Genomic DNA, 13,414 nt, shown 5'->3' with positions numbered 1-13,414 from the left:
GAGATGAGGAAAAGCATTGACACATATGCCAGGGCCAGTGGACACAGACAGAGGCACTGGCACAGCACGTTGGCACTGGGTCCCCTCGGAGCCAAAGGCCAGAAGGCGGGGGTGGGAGTGGAGGGAACTTCAGAGTCACAGGCTGGCTTGGGTCCCAGCTCTGCCCTGGGTCAGTTGTGTGTTCCCAAAGTCATGTTTTAATTGTTCCATGTATTCACCTGTCAACTGGGGTAAACTCTTTCAGGGGGTTGTGAATAGGATTAAATGAGATTTTATGGCAGAGCATACACCGAGCAGACTTCCTTGGTGGCTCAGTGGTAAAGAACCCATCTACCAATGCTGGAGACGTGCGTTCAACCCCTGGGTCAGGAAGATCACCCAGAGAAGGAAATGGCAACCCTCTCTGGTATTCTTGCCTGGGAAATCCCATGGACAGAGGAACCTGGAGGGCTACAGTCCACAAGGTTGCAAAGAGTTGGACATGATTTAGCGACTAAACAAGAACAATGCACAGAGTAGGTGCTGAACAGGTGTCCCATCTAGGGCAGGGTCATCAAGTGAAGCTGGATTCCCAGTCGAGATGACAGGGACAGGCTGGGGACAGAGAGACTGGGTGGAGCCTGCAATGCACCCCAGACTGAGCTGGCTGGGGCTGGGGAGGCGAGGGTGTCCAGCACCACACCCTCCCCCAGGTGTTCTCCGCTCCCCTGCGGCTGCCCTCTGGGGCTCAGCCCAGGCTGACCAGAGAAGCCAGCCTTCCGCCAGAGGTTGCGAAGCCCCAGTGCTCCCTGCCCTCAGCCCCAGACATGGAGAAAGCAGACACCGAGGCTGTCTTCCAGTGCATTTTAATCAAAATTCCATCATCAGAAGAGTTCTTGTAGCATACAGTGTTAGGATGGGCATGTCAGCTTGGTCCTACAAATGGAACTTTCACAGATCTGCACTTTGAACATGTATGAAAAATAAAATATATAATATTTAGCTGTATAAATTTCCCCACTGAACCACATCTATCTTTTAAAATAAATGATGTCCTCTGTCCAATAAACTATAAGCAGTCTGGAGTCACTGAGCAGGCACCAGCCAACGACATCCGTTTCCTGAAGAAGTAGTTCTGGGGGAAATAGTGGAGACAGTCGGATGCTCACAGGAATCCACGTGAATTAAAATGAGCACGTGCCTCACAGTGGGGCGAGATGTCAAAAAACCGGGGCGGGTTAATGGCTGCTCTTTTCTGTTTGGGGCAGTGGGGGTGGTAAAAAAAATAAATTTCCAAACCACATGGCATGGTTGTAAAAGCTGCACTTTTGGCACCAGTGGGAAAGACACCTTTCAAAGCCAGCCAGGATTCCGCCAAAGCGCAGGTCAGAGGGCAAGCTGACAGAGGGCGGGGGGACAGCGGCCCGGGCCCTTCTGTGTCCAGGGTTCCTGTTCACAGCCCCCTCCCTGGAGCCATGGATGCGCCCTCCACCTCGGAGATCAGGCAGGGCAGTGTCTGGACAGCCTGCCTTCCTCTACAAGCTCAGGAGTTCCTGGGACAGAAAGAGTCACAGCGTAAAGAACACCAAGAGAAAGGCCCTTTTTTGGGCGGGTGAGGGGGAGAAGGGCGGGGCTTCGCTGCGTGCTCAGCTGACAGCAAGGGTGTATGCGACACACCAGGGACACGGCCGCTCCGGCAGGACGATGCACGGCCTTCGAAGGGGACGGACAGACGGCGCACACGAGACACCAGGGATCCGTGACAGCGGGCAGGGTTGGGGCGCGCTAGCGTTCACAGGGGTTCTGAGCAGGAGTCCCTCCACGGCAGGAGTCAGGAATCCGTCCACCTGCGGCTCAGGGCTTCCTCCCTGCCCCAAACCAACAAAATCGTGGTTCGGAACAGATAAGCTGGTGACAGATGCTGCCACAGAGCCTCAGGCTTAGAGATGCTCTGGGAGGGGCTTTGGGGGCCCCCCGCCCACTGTGGCAGGAGGTTCGTGCCCAGTTCCACTTGGGGCATGAGGAGAACGGCCCGGCCCCTGCCTCCTGGACAGAGGGGCGGGTGGCTACAAGTCAAGGAGACGCTCCTCGCAGGTCTCCACCGGCCACTTGGAAGCTCCTCCGAACACGTCCACGTTGTTGTCCACCCAGGGGATGATGTTGCCCGGCATGTTCGTGGAGCAGTTGGCGATGTTGATGATCTCCTGTGCACGGAGGACGCGGTCCCAGATGTTGAACTGGCTGAGCTCCCCTACAAATGCCTGCGTGGCGTCGAACCTGCCGCCGACTGTGTCCTGGGGAAGGGGGACACAGTGCGTGGGGGCAGGCTCGGGGTGGACATGTCTGTCCCGTCTCCCAGGCGTGTGACCGGCCTGGCGGGGGAGCCAGCTTGAAAGGGACGTGGGGCAGGGGCGGACTCCCCTGACTCAGATGGCACCCCCTGACCACTGAGTCCTGCTGCTTCCAAAGGGTCTCATGAGGCCCAGGAGAGGGCGTGGCTCAAACCACCCCACTTTACGGAGGGGAGACTAATGAGAGAGATCCTCCAAGGCCCCTGAGCTGGAACTGGACCCGGGTCGCTTGACTCCCAGCCCCTCCCAGGGGAGAAGTAGAAGGGAAGTGTCTGGGGGGCGTGGTGCGGAGAGAGCCAAGAGCCCCAACTCAAGGCCCCCCAGAGGACCGGGGTCTATTCCCTTGATTTCCACCAGCAAACCCCAAACACGGGCTGAGACGTGAACTCTTCTCTGCCCTCCGCTCCAGGGGCGAGCTTTCTGAGGGCGGCCTCTGAGCCCCCGACCCGTCTCAACCATAGATGTGGTTCCCCAGGTGGCTGTGCTGGGGATCGAGGTCATGACCCTGAGCCAGGAGCCCCTGGAAGATGCCAGTGCCAGCCAGGGCCCAGCATCCCGAGTCAACATAGCGGCAGGCAGAGGCCAAAGGGCCAGAGACGGCCCGGCGTCCCTGCGGCTCCGGGACGCTCCTGCCCGTGTTGCACAGACGCCACTCTAGAATCTACAGAACCCACCGCACCAACCTGGTCCCTGCTAGGAAGGGCGGGACGTGTCCCCATCCCTGCCCTCACCCCCTCAGGCCACAGGACAGCCGGAGTTAGGCCAGAGGGGACCCCAGGTGTCCAGCCCCGCTGTCATGCCGCGGTGACCAAGGCCAGGTCCGGCAGGCAGAAGGCTGGGCAGGGCCCCGGGCGGGGAGACAGCCATGTGCTGTGTGGCCAGCCGCTGCACTCACCTGCTCCTGCCCGAGGATGAGCACACCGCCTGGCTTGATGGGGTGCCACGGGGCCAGGTTCTCCCCGGTGCCCAGCTTCTCCCCGTCCTGGAAGGCCTCCCACATGCCGTCCCGTGTCGTCCAGGTGACACAGATGTGGTGCCACTTGCCGTCACTGACAAACAGGGGCAGCTGGGCGACCTGTGGGTGGCAACATGCAGATGAGGGCCCCTCAGGGTCCCCAGGAGTCGGACCTGGGGGCACTGGAGGCCATGAGCCCACTGCTGCTCTCATCGGGAAGTGGGGGTCCCTTCTGATCTCCCCCCTCTCTGCTCTGTGGGTAACATGCCCAACCCTGCAAGCTCACAGGGACCCTTGGACTAGAGACACCATATATATCACAGACTCTTAAAGGGAAAGGGGTAGGCTGGGTACAAGCTGCTGACCCCAGGGGGACCCTGCTCTCGACTGGACACGCTTGGATCCTGGCTTGGCTGAGGGTCTGGGATACTGTGCAGACCAAGCAGATGAGACGGACAGCTCCCTGCTCTCATGCTCGTTCTGAACGCCCCTTGCTGGAGACCCCAAAGGGAAGTCAGAGCTCTACTGGGCAACTTCTTTAGAAAACAGTCAGACCAGGCATCTACACTCTGCTAGTAAGGTCCCAACAGCCATCACGACACTTGGGGATCTACACACGTGTGTGTCCTCCTGGAGACCCCAAAGAGAAGTCAGAGCTCTACTGGGCAACTTCTTTGAAAAACAGTCAGACCAGGCACCTACACTCTGCTGGTAGGGTCCCAACAGCCATTGTGACACTTGGGGATCTACGCGTGTGTGTGTGCCCCTGGGCAGGCCACCCACCATTATGTGTGAGCGTTGGGGGGAGGGTAGGAGTGCACACAGGGCCCTTCCGCCCCACACCATCTCCCCGAGGTCCTGTAAGTCCTCTACAGACCAGCTCTGCCATCAAGCATCATGTTGTTACTGTTGGTGTCCTAGCAACCCGGAGCTCCCTCCCAGGAATTGGCTGTTTACACGACATCGAAACCAAGAGGAAAACAAGGCTCTCGGCTCTGCTTTGTCCAAGCGCGTCATTTAGAACAATTAATCCCCAGCTCAAGGACGTGGTCACTGCCGGAAGGAGCCCCTCAGGTGGATTCTGTAGCGTTTCCCACTTAAACAAACTCCAGCCAGAGCAGTTCAGTAGAGACAGGCAGGGTGGGGGCCGAGTGCCCGGTGAGCCCTCTGGGGCTGTGCAGCCATCCGCCACTCAGCCCCAGGAAGGAGGATGTGAGGCTGCATGTTGGGTGACATGCAGCCCGCCTTACATTTAAGTGAGGCTGCAGGAGGGTCCCACAGACGCCCAGAGCTGATCTCTTAAGGAGACCATGTTCCTGAATGTCAAAATAAGCCAGTCTATCAAAAAGGGACATTTACTCTGGAAAAGGCAGGACTGGAGGGACAGGAGACGGATGGGTGGTTGCCTCAGGCTGGGGTGGGAGCAGGAGGTGACTATAAAAGGGAACAAAAATCAACACAACATTGTAAAGCAATTATCTTCCAATTTAAAAAAGGGAAAGGAGGAAATCTGGGTAAAGAGGAAACTGTTTTATATTTTAATTGTGGTGGTTACACAGTTATGCATTTGTCAAAACTGGTTGAACTAAAAAGTATAAATTCTACTGTATGTAAATGTATTTCAAGCTCCCCCCGCCCCCGAAAGACATGCTAATGAGAAATATCACACAATTGCACACACATACACAAACACACACCCTCCCCTATTCCTGGGGAACCGCCCTGACTGACTGGCCTGAGGGCCCCTGAAAACTCAGGCTGTCCCGAGGAGGCCCAGTTCACTCTGACCCTCCGTGGCTTCTTGGTGGGACTCACCGCTTGGATACCCACAAGCTACAGCTGCCTGGCCCTCTGCCCCCTGCTCGGTCACCTGCCCAGAGTGGGACTGAGTCAGGGCCAAACCATCCCCTTTGGGGAAAGGATAGCCTTGTGGTCAGATGTCAGACTTCCTGCAGCATCCCAACCTCGATGGCCGCCTGGATAGGGGGGAGGGTGGCGGCCGTCCCAGTGAGCTCACCTTGTCATTGATGAGCAGCTCGATGGGGTTGTTGCCCCACTCAATCAGCACGATCTCGTTGGCCTGCCCGGGCACGGCATAAGAGAACGGGGTGCCGATGCCCGGCGAGGCACTGGACCGCAACCACAGGCAGATGGTGAAGGCATACAGCTCAGGCAGCGTCTTCTTGATCTTGCCGTACAGGTAGTTCGTGCGGAGGGGCAGGGACACTTTGAACGCATCTGGCGACTTGAAAGCACTGTTGCCTGGGGGTGGTGGTGGGGCGAGCGGGATGGGGAGGAGGGGTTGACAGCGTGTGAGCGCCCCTGTCTCTTTCCCCAAAACCAGCACAGCCCAGAGCAGCAGTTGACCTGGACCCCCTCCCTGCAAGCGGGTCCCCTAAGCACAGGGCACCTGCTATAGACTGACCGCTGTCCAAGGTGCTGAAGTGGGAAACAGGCACATCCTTGCTCTTGGAAGCTCGAGGAAGGGGGAAGAGGCATGCTGGATTTAACCTTCTGGTTAAACTAAGCCAAAAAACCCTTCCTCAGCGAAGTTCTGTTGCCTCTGCTGTTTCCTAGAAATCTGGCTCCTTCAGCAGGGCTGGGAGGGGGCCTGCTGGACTTGGGCTTGGAGGTGGGACCCCGGCGCTCCATAAACACTTGTCCACCAACGAGTCCATGTCACTTCTCCCCCAGAAGAATTGCCACTGCCTGAGGTAAAGGAGTCAGGCACCTGTGACTCGATATTACAGCTGAACTCAGAAGTGGCTTTTGGACTAAATCCCTGAGTGAATTGCTTTGCTCAGGACCTGCCCGTCCCTCCTCGAGAGAAAACCAAGTTTACTGACCCATTTCCAGCAGGAAGCAGATTCCTGACCCACTGAGGTGAGCCCACCCTCCCTGAGCCTTGATCCCTTGGGGCCTACTTGGGGCTGTCCCCAAGCATGTGGTGCTTCCGAAACCTTTGGCGAACAACTGAAACTCTTAAATAGGTCTAAGTCATTTTTGGTACAGTTTTGGTTGAAGCTTGAAATTAACAATATCATAACTAAACACACAGAGGACAAGCCACTGTGTGCTTATCACAGATCCCAGCATTTGCAGGGGACTGCAGACTCTGTGCACCATCACAGCAAAAGCTTCTCTCTTGTTGGGGACCAGATGCTGCCAGGGAAGGAACCTAAATGCCCGTCACTCCTTCAACAAGTATTTATTAAGCGCTGACGAGGGGCCAGAGGATCCTCATTTCATCAAAGACAGGCAGGCTCTCTCGGCCTGGAACCATACTGCCTGTGTCACTAATGGATGAAATCTGCTCCTTCCTCGCCCTGCTCTGGAGAACAGGAGCCAGAATGGATGAACCATTCTCCACCACGAGCCCCCAGTCTCATTTTTTAAAAAAAGATTTTTGATGTGGGACATTTTTAAAGCCTTTATTGAGTTTGTTATAACAATGTTTCTGTGTTTTATGTTTTGGTTTTTTGGCCATGAGTCATGTGGGATTTTAGCTCCCCCAACCAGGGATTGAACCTCCACTGCCTGCATTGGAAAGCAAAGTCTTAACCGCTGGACTGCCAGGGAAGTCCCACCCCAGACTCATTTACTGCCACAGTGAGGAACACAGACACGTGAGAGAAGCTCTTTGGTGCACAGTTCACACCCCACCCGAGGACCTTCTGACCTCTCTGGAACGGGCAATGTAGAAACATCAGAGTCTATGCTTCATATGTAGTATTTATTTCTATCTGCTGACTATGCAGTCTTGCCTGATCCCTCCTGACCTCCCAAGGCTGCAGAGTGCCGGGAGACGGGTGGGAAGACCTTGTTGCCTGGGGAAGCTGAGGGCAGGGCCAGGCCAGAGGTTATGCTGAGATGGGCCCCCTGTGAGGCTGAAGCAAAGCTGAGAGACCCAGAAAGTCCTGGATCCCTGATTTTTCAAATTTCACAGTGGCAGCAGCAAGGCTCAGAAAAGGGTACCAACTTACCCCAAGTCACACAGCCCGCAAATGACAGAGCCAGGAATGGAAGTTGTACTTCCCAAGACATGTAGCTGCAAATACTTAATGTGCAAATGCTTGTGTTTTCATGGGATGTGATTATCTAATACAGGGAAATGGCTTCTCTCCTTGCAGATGGGCAGGCTTGCTGATTTGATCAGACTTGGGGTCGGTAATATCATTAGCCCAGTGATAACAGATCGGTTCCATCAACGCTGGGAGAGCCAAGGGGCAGCTATACACTGAAAGCCGGCGCCCTCTATTCATATAAAACAGCTTGGAGGTTCAGAGGAAACTTAGTTAAAACCAATTAAGGAATTAAAGGGCCTGACCGATAAATCAGAGACTGCAGGTGGCCGACAAGCCAAGGATGGGGAGCAGCCTGGGGCTAAGAGACAAGGGTTCCAGCGTTTACTTCCGCTCTGAGCTGGGCTCTGCCTGGCTGGAGCACCCGGAGTCCCGAGGCCCCCACAGATGAGCAGGTCTCCCAGTAAAGAAAGCGAGCACCCTTGGGACCTGGGCGGCAGGAGCATCCACACGCAGGGTTGGAAGCTCAGCATTGGGCTGGGAGGAGCCTCCCGCCCAGCAGGGCTGAGGCCCACATGCCACTGTAGGCTGCAGTCTCCGTGACTCTGGTCCTTGGGGGTCGCCGCCTACCACCACCCCAGCTCTGCAGTCTGCCGGCCACGTGAAAGCGGGTGTCACTCGGTTCTGACTCAGTCCCTCATCTAACCAAATCCCATCTCACTGGGTTGTCGCGGGGATTACAGGAGACACAGAACATGGAGCTCAGAGCCTGGCATCTGGCACAAAACAGGCACTTAACAGGCAGGAAATGGTGCACGGAAGACCAGAGAACCCCCAGGGCCCCCCTCCGTGTGTGGTTGAGGTCTGTCTCCCCTGGGCTCAGCAGGATGCTTCTAAGGAACACAGTGTGCTTTCTACTCATGGTACATTTGGGGGCTGGCAGCTTCCGTCTCTGCTCACACCTGTCACATACATGACAGACACAGAGAACTGCTCAGAAGACAAATGATCACCTTCCTCAAAGACTCACCCCAGGGCTGGGTGGAGCACACAGGATTCTAGAGCTCTCATCCAGGGGTCGAGAGGCAGCGGACCCTGAGCCACTGCTCAGTGCCAGGGTCTGCAGGCTCTGTAAGAATGGCCCTGTCCTTGTGGAGTCCAGCTCTAGTTTGGACACGGACCTCCCCTCTGTGCCAGGCAAGCTCCGCAGGCTCCGCAGCACCCATGAACATGGGTGCAGGAATCAGACTGGCTGAGGTGAGGCCTCACTGTGGCTTTCTGGCTGCGAACAGACACACCAAGGTCGGGAGGGAGAGTCACAAAGGGGCAGCCCCTGGGTGGCCAAAGCCACGATGAAGGAATTTGGAGGAACCCATGTGAAACTCAGAACCACCCTGGAGTCACAGAACAAGATGGGGAGGGGCGGCGTTATGTGCCTGTTGCCGTCCATTAGCCGGTGGCCTGGGCCCCACCTCGACCCCCTCTCCCCGAGACAGATGACAGGTCTGGCTGAGAACTTCGGAGCACTCTTTCTCATCTATGAAATGGGTATAACAAGAGTCCTGTCTCCCACACTCGACTCAGTAGACTTCTACTAACCCGCTTCCGTTAACCCACTTCCTTGTAGCAACTCAGCCACCAGGCCAAGCAAGGTACACCGCCACCAAGGTCTCTGGCAAAGCCCTCCCCTCACTCTGCAGCCATCCCCTCCCATCAAGGTACTGAGTAACTGCAGTGTGCCTGCTCCCTCGGCCTGCAGGTCCCACGAGGGCGAAGCTGGGCAAGGGAAGGTGAGCCACCCATCCCTGGCCCCAACGGTGCCTTCCTCTCCTCCTGCCCAGTGACAGAGAGGTAAGTTCCAGCTGCTCTCCCTTTGGGGAAGGCCTTTGAGACCTAAGGAGCTTCCTGAGGTCACCCAGCAAGGGAGGTGAGGCAGAGAGGACTTTTTTTAACTCAAGAATCCAAGTGCAATAATAATGGTAAGGAAGGAAGAATAGGCTTTCCTGGAAGAGGAGAGCAGGAGAGGGATGAAGGAACCCTTTGACTTTGGGGGTGCTGCTGAAAAAATGACTAAATCAAATGAAACAGAAACACTCTCTCCTTGGATGCCTCCATCTGGCCCAGCTGAGCCGACGTGGCTGGAAGAGTATGCGGACATTCTGCCACTGGACATTCACCTGCCAAATCATACAACTGAGTCATCAGAAGCTGCCCTTATCCGGTTAGTGCATTTGAAAGGTTATAATCCTATACCCACAACCAGCAAACCTAAAACTTCACACCCAGCACAGTCTGAATGATCTAGGGCCCTTGATCCCTTCCCTTCCTTTTCCTGTGGGAGAAACTCACCCACGAGAATCTGAGCAGAGAAGAGAAAGAGACTCAGAGTCCGCTGCAGGGTCTAGTTAAGGGACTGAAATGCCTGTGTGGCAGGAGGTCAGCAATCAGACTGGACGAGCGGATCTTGAGTGTCTTGCTTTTTCATGGACAATGCCAGTGGGGCTGGGGACAGGGTTAATTCCAGAGATGGCTGTTATCAGTCACCCCGATTGTTTGCTCAAACAGCCAGGAACCACCAGGCAGGCAGGGCCACAATCACTGCTGACAACGGGTCTGAGCACAAGTAATGAAAACCAGGACCCTCCCAGCCGCTAGCAGTGCCCCTTCCATCTCCACCGAGTCTCTGACAGGGCACACTCTGTGCACCAGGAGATGACTCAGGTTGAAACAGCAACACCTGGCCTGAGAGGTGAGAGGCAGGAGGGGGAGGCGGGCTGCGGCTGGGACGGTAAGGAGTCCGGTGGTTTTCTGCCCCCAGCATTGGAGGATCAGAGGTGAGGACGGGAGAGCAGTCTCAAAACCGGGCAAACTCAGGAGCAGAGCTCCCCGCCAAGAGTCACCAGGCAGGGGTCTAGCAGTGACCACTCCCTCAGGGGCCCAAGTGGCCGCGTCTGTCAGGGGGCATGATGGCAGTGCCACGGGCTCCTCCGGGCCTGCCCTCCCTTGCTCTGAGCTCCGCTTCACCCCCTTACACGGCAGCCAAGTACCAAGACGATGGACTGGGGGCGGGGCGGGGGGTGGGGGTGGTGGGGGGGGGGTGGAGAGGCGGCTGATGGACGGCCGCAAGGGGGCGGCAGAGACACCAGCCCGGCGCTCACCTCGCTCCAGCTCGGTCACCCTCTGCAGCAGCGCGTTCAGGGCGCTCTCCGTCTTCTGGCGGTGAGCCGAGGTCTCGTTGTGGAGCAGGGACTTCTCGTCCTCCAGCTCGGCCACCTTGCGCAGCAGCTGTCTCTCCAGCTCCCCCAGCCGCCGCTGGAGCACCTCCCGAAAGTCGCCGGGCAGCACCGCGTTGGACACGTTCGCTCGGAGCTGGTGCTTTCGGTGGAGGAGGGAAGGGGGTGGGGGGCACAGGCGGGAGAAGTATTAGCGCCAGTTTAAAAAGGAACTGTGAAATGGAGCTCTAATGGCCCCCACCACATAGGGAGAAGCTTCCCAAATAGGAATATTAAATCGTGTCAATGGCGGGAACGGGAGCATTTCACTCATTTGTGGGGGGTGGGGGGGGGGTACGGAAAGGATTTAAAGTCAAACAGCAATTACTCTGCTGCAATATTTTAAATTTAGTAATCTCATTTCCCTTCTCAGGAAGCTGTGTTCCTCCTCTCACTAAAAAGTCAAAAATTTTACCAACATCTATCATTCTCAAGTAAGGACCAAAATACAGCTAGGATTTTTTTTTTTTTTTTTTAAAGAGGTAATCAAATGGTCCTCAAAGAAGACGAGCTTTCATCTAGCACCCCCCTCCCCAACCCCCGCAACCTCCAAGTTCCGGTAGGGCCCAAAAGTGCATGACTATGCTTGCAGAGATGTTACTGGAAAATGAGAACTTTAAAACAGGGCTAGTCTGAATTCCAGGAACCTTCGCTTTTAATGCTGCTTTTAAATCCTCACCTCCTATTTCTTTTATTCCTCCACCATTCTGCTGGCTCTGGAGGATGCCGGCTGCTGTCTAGCCACCAGTCCTTGGCAAGCTGTCTACCCCTCCCTCTAAGTGTTCCAAATTGTAAAACAGATTATAGGATCTGCCTGGGGGGGTTGTTGCACGGGTTAAAATTAGATAATATGCCTGGCGCATATTTAGTGTTCCAGAAACGTTAGCTCTTATTAATCATAATGAATCGAGGGATATACAGATGCTGCAAATACTGTATTTAGCCATCATGCCAGAGGAAACTCTCAAATAATTTTGCAATAATTACCACCTGTAATTGGAATCTAGTTTTGCTAAGAAGTATTTTTGTGAACGTGTGTAACAGAAACATCCACATTTCTTAAACGGGGCGGAGAGTAAAGATGGAAATTAAATGAAGATTTCTCTCAAAGTTCCAAACTGCAGACACCTTCCGAGAAGGGAAGAAAGTCTCTTCCCCCAGAGCAATCGGGAGGAGCACCCTAGGATCCGCGCGCGCAATTGGGGGACAGCGTCTTTGAAGTTAACCAGCTTAGAGGTGCGCCTGGTGTGAACCGTGACCCGCCCACGTTCGCCTTCCGCCGAGACCCCGGGGCCTCCGCCTGCTCTGGTCCAGCCGAATTTGATTTATAAAAGGTAACACCGGACGCCCGGGGCTGCTGACCTCCCGCGGAAGCTGCCTGTCCCCTGAGACAAGGTCCAGGAGCGCGTCCGGCTCGGGGAGACTGGGAGATTTATAAAGAGGGGGGGGGGGGGGCCGTCCCCATTCGCCAGGCTGGACCTCGGGGAGTGAATGGCCCCATAGCTGGCAGGCCTGGCACGGCTGGGTGGGGTGGGCGGGAATTTAACCTTTTCCTTCCAGCAAAGGGATGGGGAGGAGGGATGCGAGCCACGCAAGTTAAGTTTCGGAGCCAGACCGAGAGCGCCCCTGACCCCAAACCCAGCTCGCCTGGCGTCCGAGCGCGCCCGGGCGGCGGTGTCCCGCGCAGCCCAGAGGGCAAGACCACGCGCCTCTCCTCTGCCCCGCTCCTCGGGGTCGTCCCCCCAGGGACCCCGCGCCCTGCTACCTCCAGGCTCTCCAGGCGGTCTTTGAGGGTCTGCAGAGAGCGGCTGAGCTGCTCCACGACGTGGCCGGGGTCCCGCGGCAGATCGCCCATGGTGTCCTTGCCCGAGGCTGCCCGGCCCGGCGCCTTGCCCCCTGCCAGCCCCTCGCAGCGCGCCAGCTTGGCCGTGAGCTCGCGGATGGCCTCGCGCTGCGAGCCCAGCGTCTCTTTCTGCTGTACGACGGTCTCACGCAGCTGCAGCACCGCGGCCCGCAGCTCCTCCTCGGGGCTCAGCGCGCCCCCCTGCATGGGCATCGCGGGCAGCGGGCAGCCGGCGCGCGCCGCCTCCGGGGGCAACGCCGTGCACACGAAACGGTTGCTGGGCGCCGGGCCGTCCTGGGCTCCGGCGGCCACGGCGAGCACCACGCCGGCGGCCAGTAGCGCCAGCATCCCGCCGTTGCCTCTGCGGTCACTCCAGCGTCCGCGGGCAGGCCGGCTAGCCGGCGCCGTCGGGGCGCGCGGCGGGGGGCGCCTGCGCGGTGGGCTGCGGCCGGGCTCGCCGCTCGAGGGCAACGTGAGCGCGGGAGCCCGCTGAAGCCGCCAGCCGTCGCGTAAGCCGCGCGCTCCGTCCGGCTCTACGCTCTGACCCGGCCGGGCCCGCGCGCCCTTTCTTAAGCTGGAAGGGCGGGGGCCCCGGCGCGTGGGGCGCGGCGCCGCGAGCTCTGATTGGCCCAGCCTGGCGCGCGTCACGCAGGGGCGGGGCGGGGGCGCCTACTCGCCGAGCTGCGTACCAGCGGGCGGGCGCGTGGGCCGGAGCCGGGGGCGCTAGCTTGGGGCCAGCGGCCCTCAGGAGGGCACGGCTGAGGTTAAAAAAAAAAAAAAAAAAAAAGGTCCTGGGTGCCTTCAGGGGCCTCGGCCGACGAGTCCAGGCGCCCCCTCGGAACCCCCCTCGGAAGTCCGCGTCGTGGGCTGTGGAGAAGCCAAGAGCCCCCTGGTGCCCCTGCGGCCCCTGAGGCGGCTCTGAGGGCGCCAGGCCTCGCTCTGCGTTCGCCTCAGCTCCCGGGCGGGGACGACCCCCGTTTCACAAAAGAGGA

General features: G+C 57.5%; 1 protein-coding gene across 1 annotated transcript; it reads right to left on the bottom strand.

The window, feature by feature from the left end:
* Positions 1–829: 829 nt before the first annotated feature.
* On the bottom strand, positions 830–12,966 carry NPTX2 (neuronal pentraxin 2). The gene is made up of 5 exons (XM_027527399.1): positions 12,345–12,966; positions 10,466–10,682; positions 5,303–5,547; positions 3,226–3,405; positions 830–2,273 (listed from the first exon to the last, which is right to left on the bottom strand). The coding sequence occupies exons 1-5, from the start codon at positions 12,768–12,770 to the stop codon at positions 2,046–2,048; spliced, it is 1,296 nt and encodes a 431-aa protein (XP_027383200.1). The 5' UTR covers positions 12,771–12,966; the 3' UTR covers positions 830–2,045.
* Between the last annotated feature and the right edge of the window lie 448 nt (positions 12,967–13,414).

Source organism: Bos indicus x Bos taurus, chromosome 25, assembly GCF_003369695.1.
Source record: "Bos indicus x Bos taurus breed Angus x Brahman F1 hybrid chromosome 25, Bos_hybrid_MaternalHap_v2.0, whole genome shotgun sequence".
Taxonomy (NCBI): Eukaryota; Metazoa; Chordata; class Mammalia; order Artiodactyla; family Bovidae; genus Bos; species Bos indicus x Bos taurus.
The sequence above is the reverse complement of the archived record's forward strand: the minus strand, read 5'-3'. Positions and strand labels throughout refer to the sequence as shown.